Source organism: Physeter macrocephalus, chromosome 8 (genome assembly GCF_002837175.3).
Source record: "Physeter macrocephalus isolate SW-GA chromosome 8, ASM283717v5, whole genome shotgun sequence".
NCBI classification, from domain to species: Eukaryota; Metazoa; Chordata; class Mammalia; order Artiodactyla; family Physeteridae; genus Physeter; species Physeter macrocephalus.
The window spans coordinates 93,958,157-93,972,531 of record NC_041221.1 but is presented as its reverse complement, the minus strand read 5'-3'; the positions used below and the strand labels follow the sequence as shown (position 1 = coordinate 93,972,531).

General features: G+C 37.9%; 1 protein-coding gene across 11 annotated transcripts in view; it reads left to right on the top strand.

The window, feature by feature from the left end:
- MCTP1 (multiple C2 and transmembrane domain containing 1) overlaps window positions 1-14,375 on the top strand; it is a 594,606-nt gene that overhangs the window by 572,056 nt on the left and 8,175 nt on the right. For all 11 annotated transcript variants that reach the window (XM_055086668.1, XM_055086667.1, XM_055086666.1 and 8 more), the window contains 2 exons: window positions 1,889-1,998; window positions 5,779-5,888. In XM_055086668.1, coding sequence (XP_054942643.1) covers window positions 1,889-1,998; window positions 5,779-5,888 — 220 coding nt within the window. The remainder of the gene's footprint in view (window positions 1-1,888; window positions 1,999-5,778; window positions 5,889-14,375) is intronic.

The following is a 14,375-nucleotide window of genomic DNA, read 5'->3' as shown; positions in this document are numbered from 1 at the left end:
ATTCTGTACATTTCTTGTTAAGGTATGGCTAAGTGTTTTATATATTTTATTGCTATTGTGAAAGAAATATTTTTCACCTCATAATTTCAAACTGGTAAGATTTATTCTCAGTGAACTTTCATTGTATAATCTGCATGCTTTGTCTCCAACTTGATTTATTCTGCATGTAGAAAAATATTTTGTAAGAGCACTTTACTTCATAGACAAAATGAACTTAGCTGGTGCTTGAGAGAGAACATTAAAGGCCATGGAGATTATTAGAGCAGACCAATTTTGTAATTATGAAAGGAATTAGAAGGAGCCACTGGTTATCCATTTTATTGTAAAATGTACAATTACATAGGTGAAATGAGTACATTTTATTTTATTACTGGGGAGGGAAAAAAGACAAGAAATTGATACACCCACGTTCTGGAATGACACGTGAAGGGCAACTTTTGAAGACAGTGGGGACTCCGAGAGTGTCTAATTGTTCTCTGTACTCTGAGCCTTATGCATTTCATCTACCTCATTGCCTTACAGTCCGTTTTGGTATAAGTGAGATGAATAATGTAGACAATATCTCCCATGGGAATTTAATTTAAAATGAGGGCTCTAAGTAACTGGTGTCTAAAGATCATGTTATAAAACTGGCATCCATGTCCTCAGTCCCACTGTACCCTGTTGTCCTTGGAGGCTGCCCACACACCTGTCATTCGCTTGCCCTCAGTTTCTAAGGTGGCAGGATGCCAGCCCCAGCCAAGTGTTCACAGTGCAAAGTGCTTTAGACTCTTCTAAAATGAAAGTCAGTATGTAAATGTGCAACATGACGACATTATTATTCTAGCTTCCTGGCTGCTTTCAGCAAGCACTGACTGCCACATGAGGTCTCAAGTGTTCTGGCACAGTGTGCAAGTGTTCAAAAGAAGTTAAAGTAATGAAATTGGATCTACATTTCCATAGAGATTCAAGCTGGCATGGAGGAATGGAGTCATGGGTTGGATGGTCTCCACCAAACAGCCTAGGCAAGTGCCTGTGATGCCAGGCTACTAAGCAGAATTTTCTATCGTGAAAGGGCACCGCTGTTTCTTCCTCTGGGTCTAAAATTACAAAATGTGCCCATTTCTCCCAGGCTCACACCACTCTCTGGGCGCTTTATGCTCAGTCCTCACCCGTCCATTCCCTGGAGCACACACCAGCTTTGCTTAAATCTAGCACAAGTTTTAAAATGAAGAATTAAGTACAAAGTGGAGGGGGGATGTTTAGTTAGAACCCTGACTAATAGAGCATGAAGTATGTGACTATTATTCATAAGAGGCGGGGCCAGGCTAACTGTGTATCTGATCTACCTAAGGTGCTGTCTAGAAGTGGCCACTTACTGGATTTCAGTTGACCTTGTTATTTTTTTATTTAAAATTTTTTTGGCAGTTTTCATGGCTCACAGGTCTTCTCATTTGCACCCAGCATTCCCTTCTATTAACATCTGGAGCCAAGACCAAACTTAGGTGTATGGCTGCTGGGGCCAAGAAACTGGGTTTGCTAAGTATCGCGTCATGGTAGGTCCAGGGTCAGCACAGATTCCGCATTTGGTCATTCTGAGACCTGATCTCTTTATACCTCCCCTCCCCCTGGCTGAAATGTCTCTGTTCACCAGGGCAAGAGCAACAGAATCTGAGTCTTGTGCTTTGCAGCCTTTATACTAGCACAGGTCCATAATGCTGAGTACTCTTCCTCCTCTACCTCCTTTCATATCCTAAAAATTTCATGGGCTTCACGTATCCATTTATATATATGCAAAAATGAAGTTCATTTAAGTTTAAAAATGTAAGAGTGGGACAATTAAAAGAATTCAAGCCCTCAAGGATACCTTTACTCATATAGAATCTCTCTCTTTTTTATTGTATTTTAGGACAGCGAAAAAAAGGGATTTATAAATAAAATCTATGCCATCCAGGAAGTATGTATCAGTGTCCAGAACATCCTAGATGAAGTTGCTTCCTTTGGCGAAAGGATAAAGAAGTGAGTGATGCTGACATGGGAGCCCTGGTCTTCTGTGGGACAGTGTCCATTTGTTTCTCAGAGGGTGAAATGCCACATTCTTTCTGGCAGGGGACATTCCTGGGTGATCTATTGCTCAGTTTTATCATTATTTACTTTGTTTCTGCCAGTCTTTGGTTTTATGAAAGTTCTGTCAATTTTCCTCCTTGAAATTTAGAACATATTGGTTGGAAAGAAGTCATACTTGTAGCTTTGAAGAAATAACACCGTCCTAAATTTTAGCACATTTTCACAGTGAGACTTTGTTCTTACACAGAATACGAAATTGTGATAGAAAAAAATAAACCAAGTTAAATGAGGATTTCAGGTAATCAAGACACACCTGCATTTTATTATTGGTCGAGTTATGATTTCATCAATAAAGTTAAATTTTAAAAAATCATACTATATATAGCACCCTGCAAAAATATGCTTTCAATTTTGTATATTTAAATAGCTGAGATCATAATTATAGATGAAATAAACTAGTGCTTTGTCATTTAGAAAATATACATAATTTTTATAATTTAAAAACAATTTTTTAAACAAGGAAATAGAGCTTCATTGAGAGCTGATGTATAATTAAGAAACATATTACTTGCATTTTACTTCAAATAGTTTTATTTATTAATATATTTTTTAAAACAACTGTTTAATTATAAAAATGGTAAGGTGGGGCTTCCCCGGTGGCGCAGTGGTTGAGAGTCCGCCTGCCGATGCAGGGGACACGGGTTCGTGCCCCGGTCCGGGAAGATCCCACATGCTGCGGAGCGGCTGGGCCCGTGAGCCATGGCCGCTGAGCCTGCGCGTCCGGAGCCTGTGCTCCCCGGAGCCCGTGCCCCGCAACGGGAGAGGCCACGGCAGTGAGAGGCCCGCGTACCGCAAAAAAAAAAAAAAAAAAAAAAAAAAAAAGGTAAGGTGGATTTATAATTAGTTATTAGTAAAAAATATACTAAGGCCCCGTACCTACTAAACTATGTGAAAATTGGCCTACATAATGATTTCTAAATGATCTATTCAAGAAGGGGTGCTGTATATCTGGATAAGCCTACATTTTCCTAGTTTTATATATCTATTCATTGTTTATTATTCATAACCAAAAGTGTTCTGCAGATTTGGATCCTTGGGCATACATAGAAATTGAAAGGAGTAAATTATTTAAACTAAAGGTGTGAGTCATTCATCTGGTGCCTTTCATGTTTCAAGGCATAATGCATTTTATTTTGTATAATTTTTTGTTTAACACATTTCCACATATGCATAGGTGCTGAGTTTCCACTTTCTTGTATCATATTAGACAGAACAGCCTCCCTCTCACTCCCAAATGTGCCTCTAAGCAACATTCAGTATCAGACTTCTAAAGACTGATTTCCACATCTTTTCTCTTTTCTTCTTCTTCTCCATGTTATTTACATCTCTAAGAATGTTTCCTTGCTCTCCACAACCTATCTGCAGAAGCAGAGTGTGAAGTCCTAAATGGGGCATTTCCCTATTGAGTATTGTCCTTTCTCTGAGGTACACTGTGTATTGATTACCTGACAGAAACATCTCATTTATATCAGAAGACCCTGGGTCAACTCTAAGGTCAGGATTGTGAATGCCTGAAGGGGAGAGGCTTCTTTGTAACTCTGGGTGTTAGGAGACTCAGACAGGTGCTTGGCTGGAAAAGAACATGGCCAGTTGAAGGAAATGACCAGATCCTGGCTGTGGACCAGCCTTGGGGAAAAACTGGATTTCGTGAACTTTCCAAGGTATAGACAGAGGTGCAGGTATAGGCTGAGGTACAGGAACACCGCATAGGATCTAGTGAGTCTCGTAGGAGCTATCTTTTCGGCATAGTACTCTTTCGAATACTGTAAGAGAGAAGCTCCCCTGGGGTCACGCGGGATAAAATGGATCTATCCAGAAAGCAGATACAGAGCAATCTTTAAGTACAAAATGAAAGCCTCCATAATTACTACATCTTGTTACTAAATCATTCCAGAACTTTCTTGAATTGCATCTCTTAAGATCATAATCTAGATATAGATTCCATAATGCACTGTGGAAAAAGAAAAGGGCAGTCTTTTTTCCCCCTGACATTAGTACACTGGTATTCCTTGCCATTTTTCCTTCCAAGAGGAGTTAAGAACACAGGGAGCGCTTCAGTGAGGCTGCCCAGAAGGAGGGTTTTCTGTGTGAAGAGCCAGTGCCCTCACACATGGAGTGGTGTGATGGATGGCTCTGAGCTGAGCCACAGGAGAGCAAACAGACCCTCAGCCTTCTGTTCTCTTCACAAGCGGGCAGAAGCAAGGGAAGTGTCTTGGGGCCCTTCTCACTGCTTGCTAAGAATGCCATACTTTAGACTCCTAGAGTTGAGTGGCTCTAATAACTTCATCTTGATTCACATAAACATGTTGCCATCACTACCAGTCTTCCTGGATACAATAAAAGCTGTCCCCATTTTATAACCGGGAAGACTGACGCTTAGAGAGGTTTACCACCTAAAGTCACATAGCAGAATCTAGGCTTTGAACACAGATTTACTACCTTCTTTAGTTTTTTTTTTTTTTTCATTAAATTATGCTAAAGAGTCACTCAGCAAGATGTGTTAGTTCCTCTTTGGAGGCTGAACTTCAAGGCAATGGTATGCCTATAAATGGAGATATGGCTATATACCCAACCTCAAAGGCTCCATGGAATGGTTCTGTTTACTTTATAATTTTGTCACTCTCTCTTAGAAACTACCAGACTCACAATAGATGTTCTACACAAAAAGCCTAAAGATATCCCAGTCTTTCCACGTTCCATTTGCCTTCTGTCTTGATCTTTCTTTCTTTTTGTCTCACTAAAGTCCTTCCCATCTTAGTACTGTCTCTTTTGTAACTTCCTGTCCTTCTGTTCATTGATCCCATTTTTGTTCTTTGTTCTGATGTTATATCATTGTCAGTACTCCGTCTTGCTTCCTTCCCTGACCCTCTACATTATTAGTCACCAGCAGTGTGGAAACACTGCAGTCATCAGCCAGGCCCTGTTATAATCCACCCTTTTCCAGCTTATACTCCCTTTTTGGTCTTCCCAACAAATCTATCATGTGCCATGTTCTCCTTCGCTATCAATAAGGTAGGGAGAATAGTAGGTAATGTTGACTTTATTTCTTAATTATCTATGTATTTCTGGGAAGAGGGCTATGACGGCAGGTGAATTTTTACAAAATTCCCCCTTCCTGACTTCTAATTCCATTTGAAACATAACTGAAGTGGGAAGTGAGTATTCCTCTAAGGATTTCTAAAGTTCTGAGGATTTACACAACCATGTAAGATTTAGATCTATGGACAATCGTTGGCAACGTTTTATTTCCAGTGTGGTTAATCCTGTGTGAGAGTTCATAGAGGAAAGAATGGTAGGCCCAGGGGCATTCTCCTCTATGAAAATTTGGAGAAAACAAGATTCAGTACTAGTTTTAGAAGTAGAAAAAGATTTTTAAACCATGGGGAGTCACCCAAATAGTGTGATGACTTTAGACCCTTAAGTCACCTGGGACAATCTGGAGAGGTTGGTGTCAACACCCTTTACCTGGGCCCTGTGTTCATGAAGTTGAGCAGATTATGCCTAACCTGTATCTTCTGATAGCCTATTTACAATTGGCATCTATACCAGAGAGAAATACACTCTTTACTAGATCCTTAGTCCAGATTTTGAATCGGAATCACATTTATTTTCATCTTTGTTTGAAAAAAGTATGAAGTGCTCAGATTGCTGATGTATTAATTTCTCATTCAGTACTTTCAACTGGACCATCCCATTCTTAAGCTGGCTGGCCATTGTAGCCCTCTGTGCGTTCACAGTCATCCTGTACTTCATTCCACTGAGATACATTGTCCTTGTCTGGGGTAAGTAAAGCCTTTTTTTTTTTTTTTTTTTTTTAACTGTCATAGCTGCTAAGAACAAACTATTTTTAAGGGATGAGTTAGACTGTCAGTAGTTCCCTATATTTATGGTCATGAAGCGACTCCATGATGAAAAGAGACAGGTCAGTTAAAAATCACAAGAGTATAAAGATTTAGGTCTATCTGCAAAAGCATTTTTCTTATCTGGCACCATAGGCTCCATCATACTATAAACATGTAGTTGTGCAGATTCTTCATATATCAAAGTGTAGCTTTGTCTAGATATCACTCTGATTTATTTCCACCATTTATACATAAACAGAGGCATTTTGATCCATATGGTGCATTTAGGACAATATGCTTTTGTGCTGTGGTACTTTATCTTACGGAAATGTCTGTAAACATGGTACTATATATGGCTGCCTGTTTAAGAGGTCACCTTTAAGGAAGCAGGAAAAGGGTCCTTGGCATTGGCAGGCTGCTTGGGAACAAAAAAACCTGCTTTATGTGTGCTAAACAAGACTGCTTCTGTAAAAACCCACTTTAAAGGTGGTATTTGGGGGTCCTAATTTCTGATGCAGTTATGCTTCATGCTAACAGTTCCTGTGTACCTAGACTATACTTAGGTGGTACTTTCAGCATTCTTCATAGTTTGGGTTTTTTTTCCTTTCTTTCTCTTATCTGACACAATTCTTTGTTCGGAAAACTCAATTTTCAGTCTCCAAGATCAACTGACACATAAAACTACATTAATGATATATATATATATATATAAACAAGACTGGGTAGGAGTAGAATTCTCTACTTGCCCCTGGCCTGCATACACCCGAGACTGCTAAACTTATACAAAATGCAAAGAACCAAAATGGGTTTTAATTTCAGAACACATGTACTTACACTGAAAGTAAAAAGATGAAAAGGAATGTTTTGTTCTTTTCTTTTTAAGGCTTTTAAAGAAATATGATGGAATAAAATGAAAAAGGGTCTGATGTCTCCAAGACCTCCAGTTTAAAAATCCTTACCTCGCTATTCTTTTTGGCATATCTTGTCATATCTTGAGCAAGCCCTCTTGCCCCTTATCATCACTGTCATTACCTTTACATCTTGGGTAGGGAGTGGAGGGTGAAGGGAAGGGTGATTATGTTTTCCTGCCTTAATTTCTATAATTTAAAGAAACTGTTTCAACTAAGACAGTGCTTTCACTGTACAAGGGAAGAGGCATTTCCACCATGTTCTTGTGTCGCTATTGTATGTTCTTTCATTCCTTCCTCTGATATTTAAAACAGGTGCTGTTCTATTGAAGGAATTAAGGTAGGGCGTTAGGTGTGGCAGTTTATTACCTCTAACCTACTTAGGGTCAGACCTGCCATGTCAGTTGTGATAGGTGGGGAATTTCGGGTTTCCCTTCCCCAGGTTCTCAGAAACTGGAGTCCACGGCAGACATCTGGCTGTGTAATCTGGGTTGGCCTCACTGGCAAGCTGTCTTAAACGTAATTTGCAGAGAATGTGTTTGGGTCTCTTGTTTCATCAAATAAAATAAAACAAAGAACAGTATTCCTTTAGTGGTAGGTGATTGCTGAAATATTAAATAGAAATTTAAGACATGAGTCTCACATGGGGAGACAGGGACCAAATCATAATTGCATTATTTTATTCTGCTGAACTCCCTGAAGAAGAGCCAAGATGCTCCAGTTTGTGACCCAGTTTTTAACCACTCTGATTTCATAAAAAGCTGTTTATTTATGTATTTTTATGTGAATATGCTTGGTAATTTATTAAGTGCAATATAAATTTAAAACAGTAGACTTATCCAATTGAAATTCTACATTACTCCATAGAATATGTAGAATAGGTACTTCCGGTTTTATACATTATTTTGACATTTCTACCTCATTAAATTTGGAGGTTTTGTTTTGTTTTTTGTATAATAGCTCCAAATTCATCTGTATTTGCCCCTCATCCACATTTGCTCTTCAGGTAGCACAGAGGATTCACTCTTGAATAATTTAGCATGGGTAGGTATGGCTCATTTTTAATGGTTCTTGGCCATTTTAATCCAAGAAGTGATCCCAGTAAGTCAATCACAGTAGTATCTTTTGCAAGCCTTAAATTTAAATTTCTTAATAATTTAAAAGGAAAATTGGTTTCTAAAAATCTCAATGCCAGAAATGTAGAAATGGAAACATATTTTCTTTCTTGTGATGAGAACTTTTAAGATCTCTTTTAGCCACTTTCAAATGTGCAATATAGTATTATTAACTATAGTCACCATGCTGCACATTAGATCCCCATGACATTTTATTGCTGGAAATTTGTACCTTTTGACTCCCTCACCCACCTCCCACTCCTCCGCCTCTGGTAACCACCAGGCTGTTCTCTGTATCTATGAGCTTGATTTTTGTTTTTGTTTTTTTTAAGGATTCCACAGGTAAGTGAAATCATATGCAGTATGTGTCTTTCTCTGTCTGACGTATTTCACTTAGTATAATGAATGCCCTTGAGGTCAATGCATGCTATCACAAATGGGAAGATTTCAAACTTCTTTATGGCTGAATAATATTCCATTGTGCATATATATACCACAACTTCTTTACCCATTCATCCGTCAATGGACACTTAGGTTGTTTCCATGTCTTTGCTATTATAAATAATGCTGAATGAACATGGGGGTGCACATGTATTTTTGAATTAGTGTTTTTGTTTTCTTCAGATAAATACCCAGAAGTGAAATTACAGGATCATAGTGGTAGTTTTAATTTTTTGAGGAACGTCCATACCTTTTTCCGTAGTGGTTGCGCCGATTTACATTCCCACCAGCAGTTCACAAGGGGTCCCTTTTCTCCACAGCCTCCCCAACATTTGTTATTTATAGACTTTTTGATGATACAGCCATTCTGACAGGTGTGAGGTGATAATCTCATTGTGGTTTGGATTTGCATTTTCCTGATGATTAGTGATATTGAGCATCTTTTCATGTATCCGTTGGCCATCTGTCTTCTTTGGAAAAATGTCTATTCAGATCCTCTGCCCATTTTAAAATTGTTTTTGACAATTGAGTTGTATAAGTTTTTAATATATTCTGGATATTAGCCCCTTATCAGATATGATTTGCAAATATTTTCTCCCATTCTGTAGGTTGCCTTTTCATTTTGTTGATGGTTTTCTTTGCTGTGCAAAAGCTTTTAAGTTTCATTAGGTCCCATTTTTGCTATTATAAATAATGCTGAATGAACATGGGGGTGCACATGTATTTTTGAATTAGTGTTTTTGTTTTCTTCAGATAAATACCCAGAAGTGAAATTACAGGATCATAGTGGTAGTTTTAATTTTTTGAGGAACGTCCATACCTTTTTCCGTAGTGGTTGCGCCGATTTACATTCCCACCAGCAGTTCACAAGGGGTCCCTTTTCTCCACAGCCTCCCCAACATTTGTTATTTATAGACTTTTTGATGATACAGCCATTCTGACAGGTGTGAGGTGATAATCTCATTGTGGTTTGGATTTGCATTTTCCTGATGATTAGTGATATTGAGCATCTTTTCATGTATCCGTTGGCCATCTGTCTTCTTTGGAAAAATGTCTATTCAGATCCTCTGCCCATTTTAAAATTGTTTTTGACAATTGAGTTGTATAAGTTTTTAATATATTCTGGATATTAGCCCCTTATCAGATATGATTTGCAAATATTTTCTCCCATTCTGTAGGTTGCCTTTTCATTTTGTTGATGGTTTTCTTTGCTGTGCAGAAGCTTTTTAGTTTGACGCAGTCCCACTTTTTACTTTTGTTATCACCTATAGTTTCTTCTAGGAGTTTTGTGGTTTCAGGTCTTACATTCAAGATTTAGTCCGTTTTGAGTAATAATTTTTGGAAGTGGTATAAGATAGTGGTCCAGCTTCATTCTTTTGCTTGTGCCAGTCCAATTTTCCCAACATCATTTAATGAGGAGACTGTCCTTTCCCCATTGTATATGCTTGGCTCCTTTGTTGTAAATTAATTGACCAGGGACTTCCCTGGTGGCGCAGTGGTTAAGAATCCACCTGCCAATGCAGGGGACACAGGTTGGAGCCCTGGTCCGGGAAGATCCCACATGCCACGGAGCAACTAAGCCCGTGCACCACAGCTACTGAGCCTGCGCTCTAGAACCCGCGTGCCTAGAGCCTGTGCTCCACAACAAGAAAAGCCACTGCAATGAGAAGCCCACACACTGTAATAAGAATAGCCCCTGCTCACCACAAATTGAGAAAGCCCATGCACAGCAACGAAGACCCAATGCAGCCAAAAATAAATTTATAAAAAATAATTAATTGACCATATATACATGGGCTTATTTCTGGGCTCTCTATTCTCTTCCATTGATCTATGTCATCTGTTTTTATGTCAATACCATACTGTTTTAATTACTATAGGTTTGTAATATAGTTTGAAATCAGGGAGCATGATGGCTCCAGGTTTGTTCTTCTGTTTTAGTATTGCTTTGCAATTCAGGGTCTTTTGTGGTTCCATACAAATTTTGGGATTGTTTCTATTTCTGTTAAAAATGCCATTGGAATTTTGAAAGGGATTGTATTGAAACTGAAGATGGCTGTGGGTAGTATGAACATTTTAACAATATTAATTCTTTTAATCCTTGAGCAGGGAATACCTTTCCATTTATTTGTGTCTTCTTCAATTTCTTTCCTCAGTGTCTTACAGTTTTCAGTGTACAGGTCTTTAATCTTCTGGGTTAAATTCGTTACTAAGTATTTTATTCTTTTTGATGGGATTGTTTTAATTTCTCTTTCTGATGGTACATTGTTAGTGTATAGAAATGCAACAGATTTTTGTATATTGATTTTGTATCCTGCAACTTTACTGAATTCATTTATTAGTTCTAACAGTTTTTTGGTGGAGTCTTTAGAATTTTCTATATATAAAAAACCATGTCATCTGCAAACAGTGAGTTTTACTTCTTCCTTTCCAATTTGCATTGTTTTAAAATCTATTTGTCTTATATAAGTATAGCTTTCTCTGCATTCTTTCGGTTGCATTTGCATGGAATATCTTTTTCTATCCCTTCATGTTTAGTCTGTGTGTGTCCTTACATCTGACTTAATCTCTCATAGGCAGCAATATAGAAGGGTCTTGCTTTTTTTTTTAATCCATTCAGCCACTTATGTATTTTGATTGGAAAATTTAGTTCATTTACAAAATATTTTCTCCCATTCTGTAGGTTGCCTTTTCATTTTGTTGATGGTTTTCTTTGCTGTGCAGAAGCTTTTTAGTTTGACGCAGTCCCACTTTTTACTTTTGTTATCACCTATAGTTTCTTCTAGGAGTTTTGTGGTTTCAGGTCTTACATTCAAGATTTAGTCCGTTTTGAGTAATAATTTTTGGAAGTGGTATAAGATAGTGGTCCAGCTTCATTCTTTTGCTTGTGCCAGTCCAATTTTCCCAACATCATTTAATGAGGAGACTGTCCTTTCCCCATTGTATATGCTTGGCTCCTTTGTTGTAAATTAATTGACCAGGGACTTCCCTGGTGGCGCAGTGGTTAAGAATCCACCTGCCAATGCAGGGGACACAGGTTGGAGCCCTGGTCCGGGAAGATCCCACATGCCACGGAGCAACTAAGCCCGTGCACCACAGCTACTGAGCCTGCGCTCTAGAACCCGCGTGCCTAGAGCCTGTGCTCCACAACAAGAAAAGCCACTGCAATGAGAAGCCCACACACTGTAATAAGAATAGCCCCTGCTCACCACAAATTGAGAAAGCCCATGCACAGCAACGAAGACCCAATGCAGCCAAAAATAAATTTATAAAAAATAATTAATTGACCATATATACATGGGCTTATTTCTGGGCTCTCTATTCTCTTCCATTGATCTATGTCATCTGTTTTTATGTCAATACCATACTGTTTTAATTACTATAGGTTTGTAATATAGTTTGAAATCAGGGAGCATGATGGCTCCAGGTTTGTTCTTCTGTTTTAGTATTGCTTTGCAATTCAGGGTCTTTTGTGGTTCCATACAAATTTTGGGATTGTTTCTATTTCTGTTAAAAATGCCATTGGAATTTTGAAAGGGATTGTATTGAAACTGAAGATGGCTGTGGGTAGTATGAACATTTTAACAATATTAATTCTTTTAATCCTTGAGCAGGGAATACCTTTCCATTTATTTGTGTCTTCTTCAATTTCTTTCCTCAGTGTCTTACAGTTTTCAGTGTACAGGTCTTTAATCTTCTGGGTTAAATTCGTTACTAAGTATTTTATTCTTTTTGATGGGATTGTTTTAATTTCTCTTTCTGATGGTACATTGTTAGTGTATAGAAATGCAACAGATTTTTGTATATTGATTTTGTATCCTGCAACTTTACTGAATTCATTTATTAGTTCTAACAGTTTTTTGGTGGAGTCTTTAGAATTTTCTATATATAAAAAACCATGTCATCTGCAAACAGTGAGTTTTACTTCTTCCTTTCCAATTTGCATTGTTTTAAAATCTATTTGTCTTATATAAGTATAGCTTTCTCTGCATTCTTTCGGTTGCATTTGCATGGAATATCTTTTTCTATCCCTTCATGTTTAGTCTGTGTGTGTCCTTACATCTGACTTAATCTCTCATAGGCAGCAATATAGAAGGGTCTTGCTTTTTTTTTTAATCCATTCAGCCACTTATGTATTTTGATTGGAAAATTTAGTTCATTTACATTAAAGTAATTATTGATAGGTATGTACTTACTGCCATTTTGTTAATTGTTTTCTGGCTGTTTCGTATTTCCCCTGTTCTTTTCTTCTTCTCTTGCTTTCTTATTTTGTGGTTACAATGAGGCTTATTATAAGAACTTAATTTTTTAAAAAAACAATTTTTTTTTTTTTTAGCTGCGTTTGGTCTTCGTTGCTGCACGTGGGCTTTCTCTCTAGTTGTGGCGAGCAGGGGCTACTCTGCATTGCAGTGCATGGGCTTCTCATTGTGGTGGCTTCTCTTTCTTTGTTGTGGAGCATGGGCTCTAGGAACACGGGCTTAGTTGCTCCGTGGCATGTGGGATCTTCCCGGACCAGGGCTTGAACCCGTGTCCCCTGCATTGGCAGGCGGATTCTTAACCACTGCGCCACCAGGGAAGTCCCAAGAACTTGTTTGAATGCATTTGAAGTTCTAAATTTTTACTCTATTCCCCCGTTTTATATGTTACATTTTACACCTTTTTATTGTTTTGTATCCCTTAACTAAATATTGTAGTTATAGTTATTTTCACTATATTTGTTGTATAATCTTCATACTAGCTTTATAAATGATTAATCCACTATGTTTAGTATATATTTACCTTTACTAGTGACATTTGTACTTGCATTTGTTTTCTACTTATAGCACATTTGCTTTTGGCTTAAAGAAGTTCCTTTAACATTTGTCATAAAGCAGTTAGTAATGATAAACTCTTTTAGCTTTTGCTTGTCGGGAAAACTCTTTTTCAGTTCTGAAGGATAACTTAGCTGAGTAGAGTATTCTTGCTTGGAAGTCTTTTTTCTTTCAGCACTTTGAATATATTATGCCATTCCTTTATAGTCTGCAAAGTTTCTCCTCAAAAATCTGCTTATAGTCTTTTGGGGGTTCTCTTGTACATAACAAGTTGTTAATCTCTTGATGCTTTTATGACTCTTGTCCTTAACTTTTCCCATTTTAATTATATGTCTTGATGTGGGTTTCTTTGGGTTTCTCTTATTTGGAACTCCCTGGGCTTCCTGGATCTGTATGTCTGTTTTCTTTCCCAGATTAAGGAAGTTTTCAGCCATTAATTCTTAAAATACATTTTCTGCCCCTTTCTCTCTCTCTTCCCCTGCTGGGACTCCCTATAATGCAAATGTTAGTGCTCTTGATGTTGTCCCCGTGAGTCCCTTAAGCCATCTTCACTTTTTGTCATTTTTTCTTTTTGCTGTTCTGATTTTCAATGATCCTTTCTTCTTCTTCATCTAGTCTGCTGTTGAATTCCTCTAGTGTATTTTTCAGTTCAATTATTTTATTCTTCAGCTCTGTGACTTCTATTTGGTACTTATATGTTCTATTTCTTGGTTGAACTTCTCACTTTGTTCATCCATACCCTCCTGAGTTTGGTGAGCATATTTATGAGCATGACTTTGAACTCCTTATCAGGTAAATAACATCTCCATTTCATTAAGGTTTTTTTCCCTGAGGTTTATGTTGTTCTTTCATTTGAAACATCTTCCTCATTTTGCTTGAATCTCTGTGTTGGTTTCTATGCATTATATTAAAGAGCCACCTCTCCCAGTCCTGAAGTAGTGGTCTTGCATAGGAGATGAACCTGATCAGTCAACCTTGCCTTAGCTCTTAGTTGTCTCCCAAACCTTTGGATTGTCCAAGCAGCCTATTCTATTTTATTTATTTATTTATTTATTTATTTTTGGCTGTGTTGGGTCTTTGTTGCTGCGTGCAGGCTTTCTCTAGTTGCAGAGAGCAGTGGCTTCTCTTGTTGCAGAGCATGGGCTCTAGGGC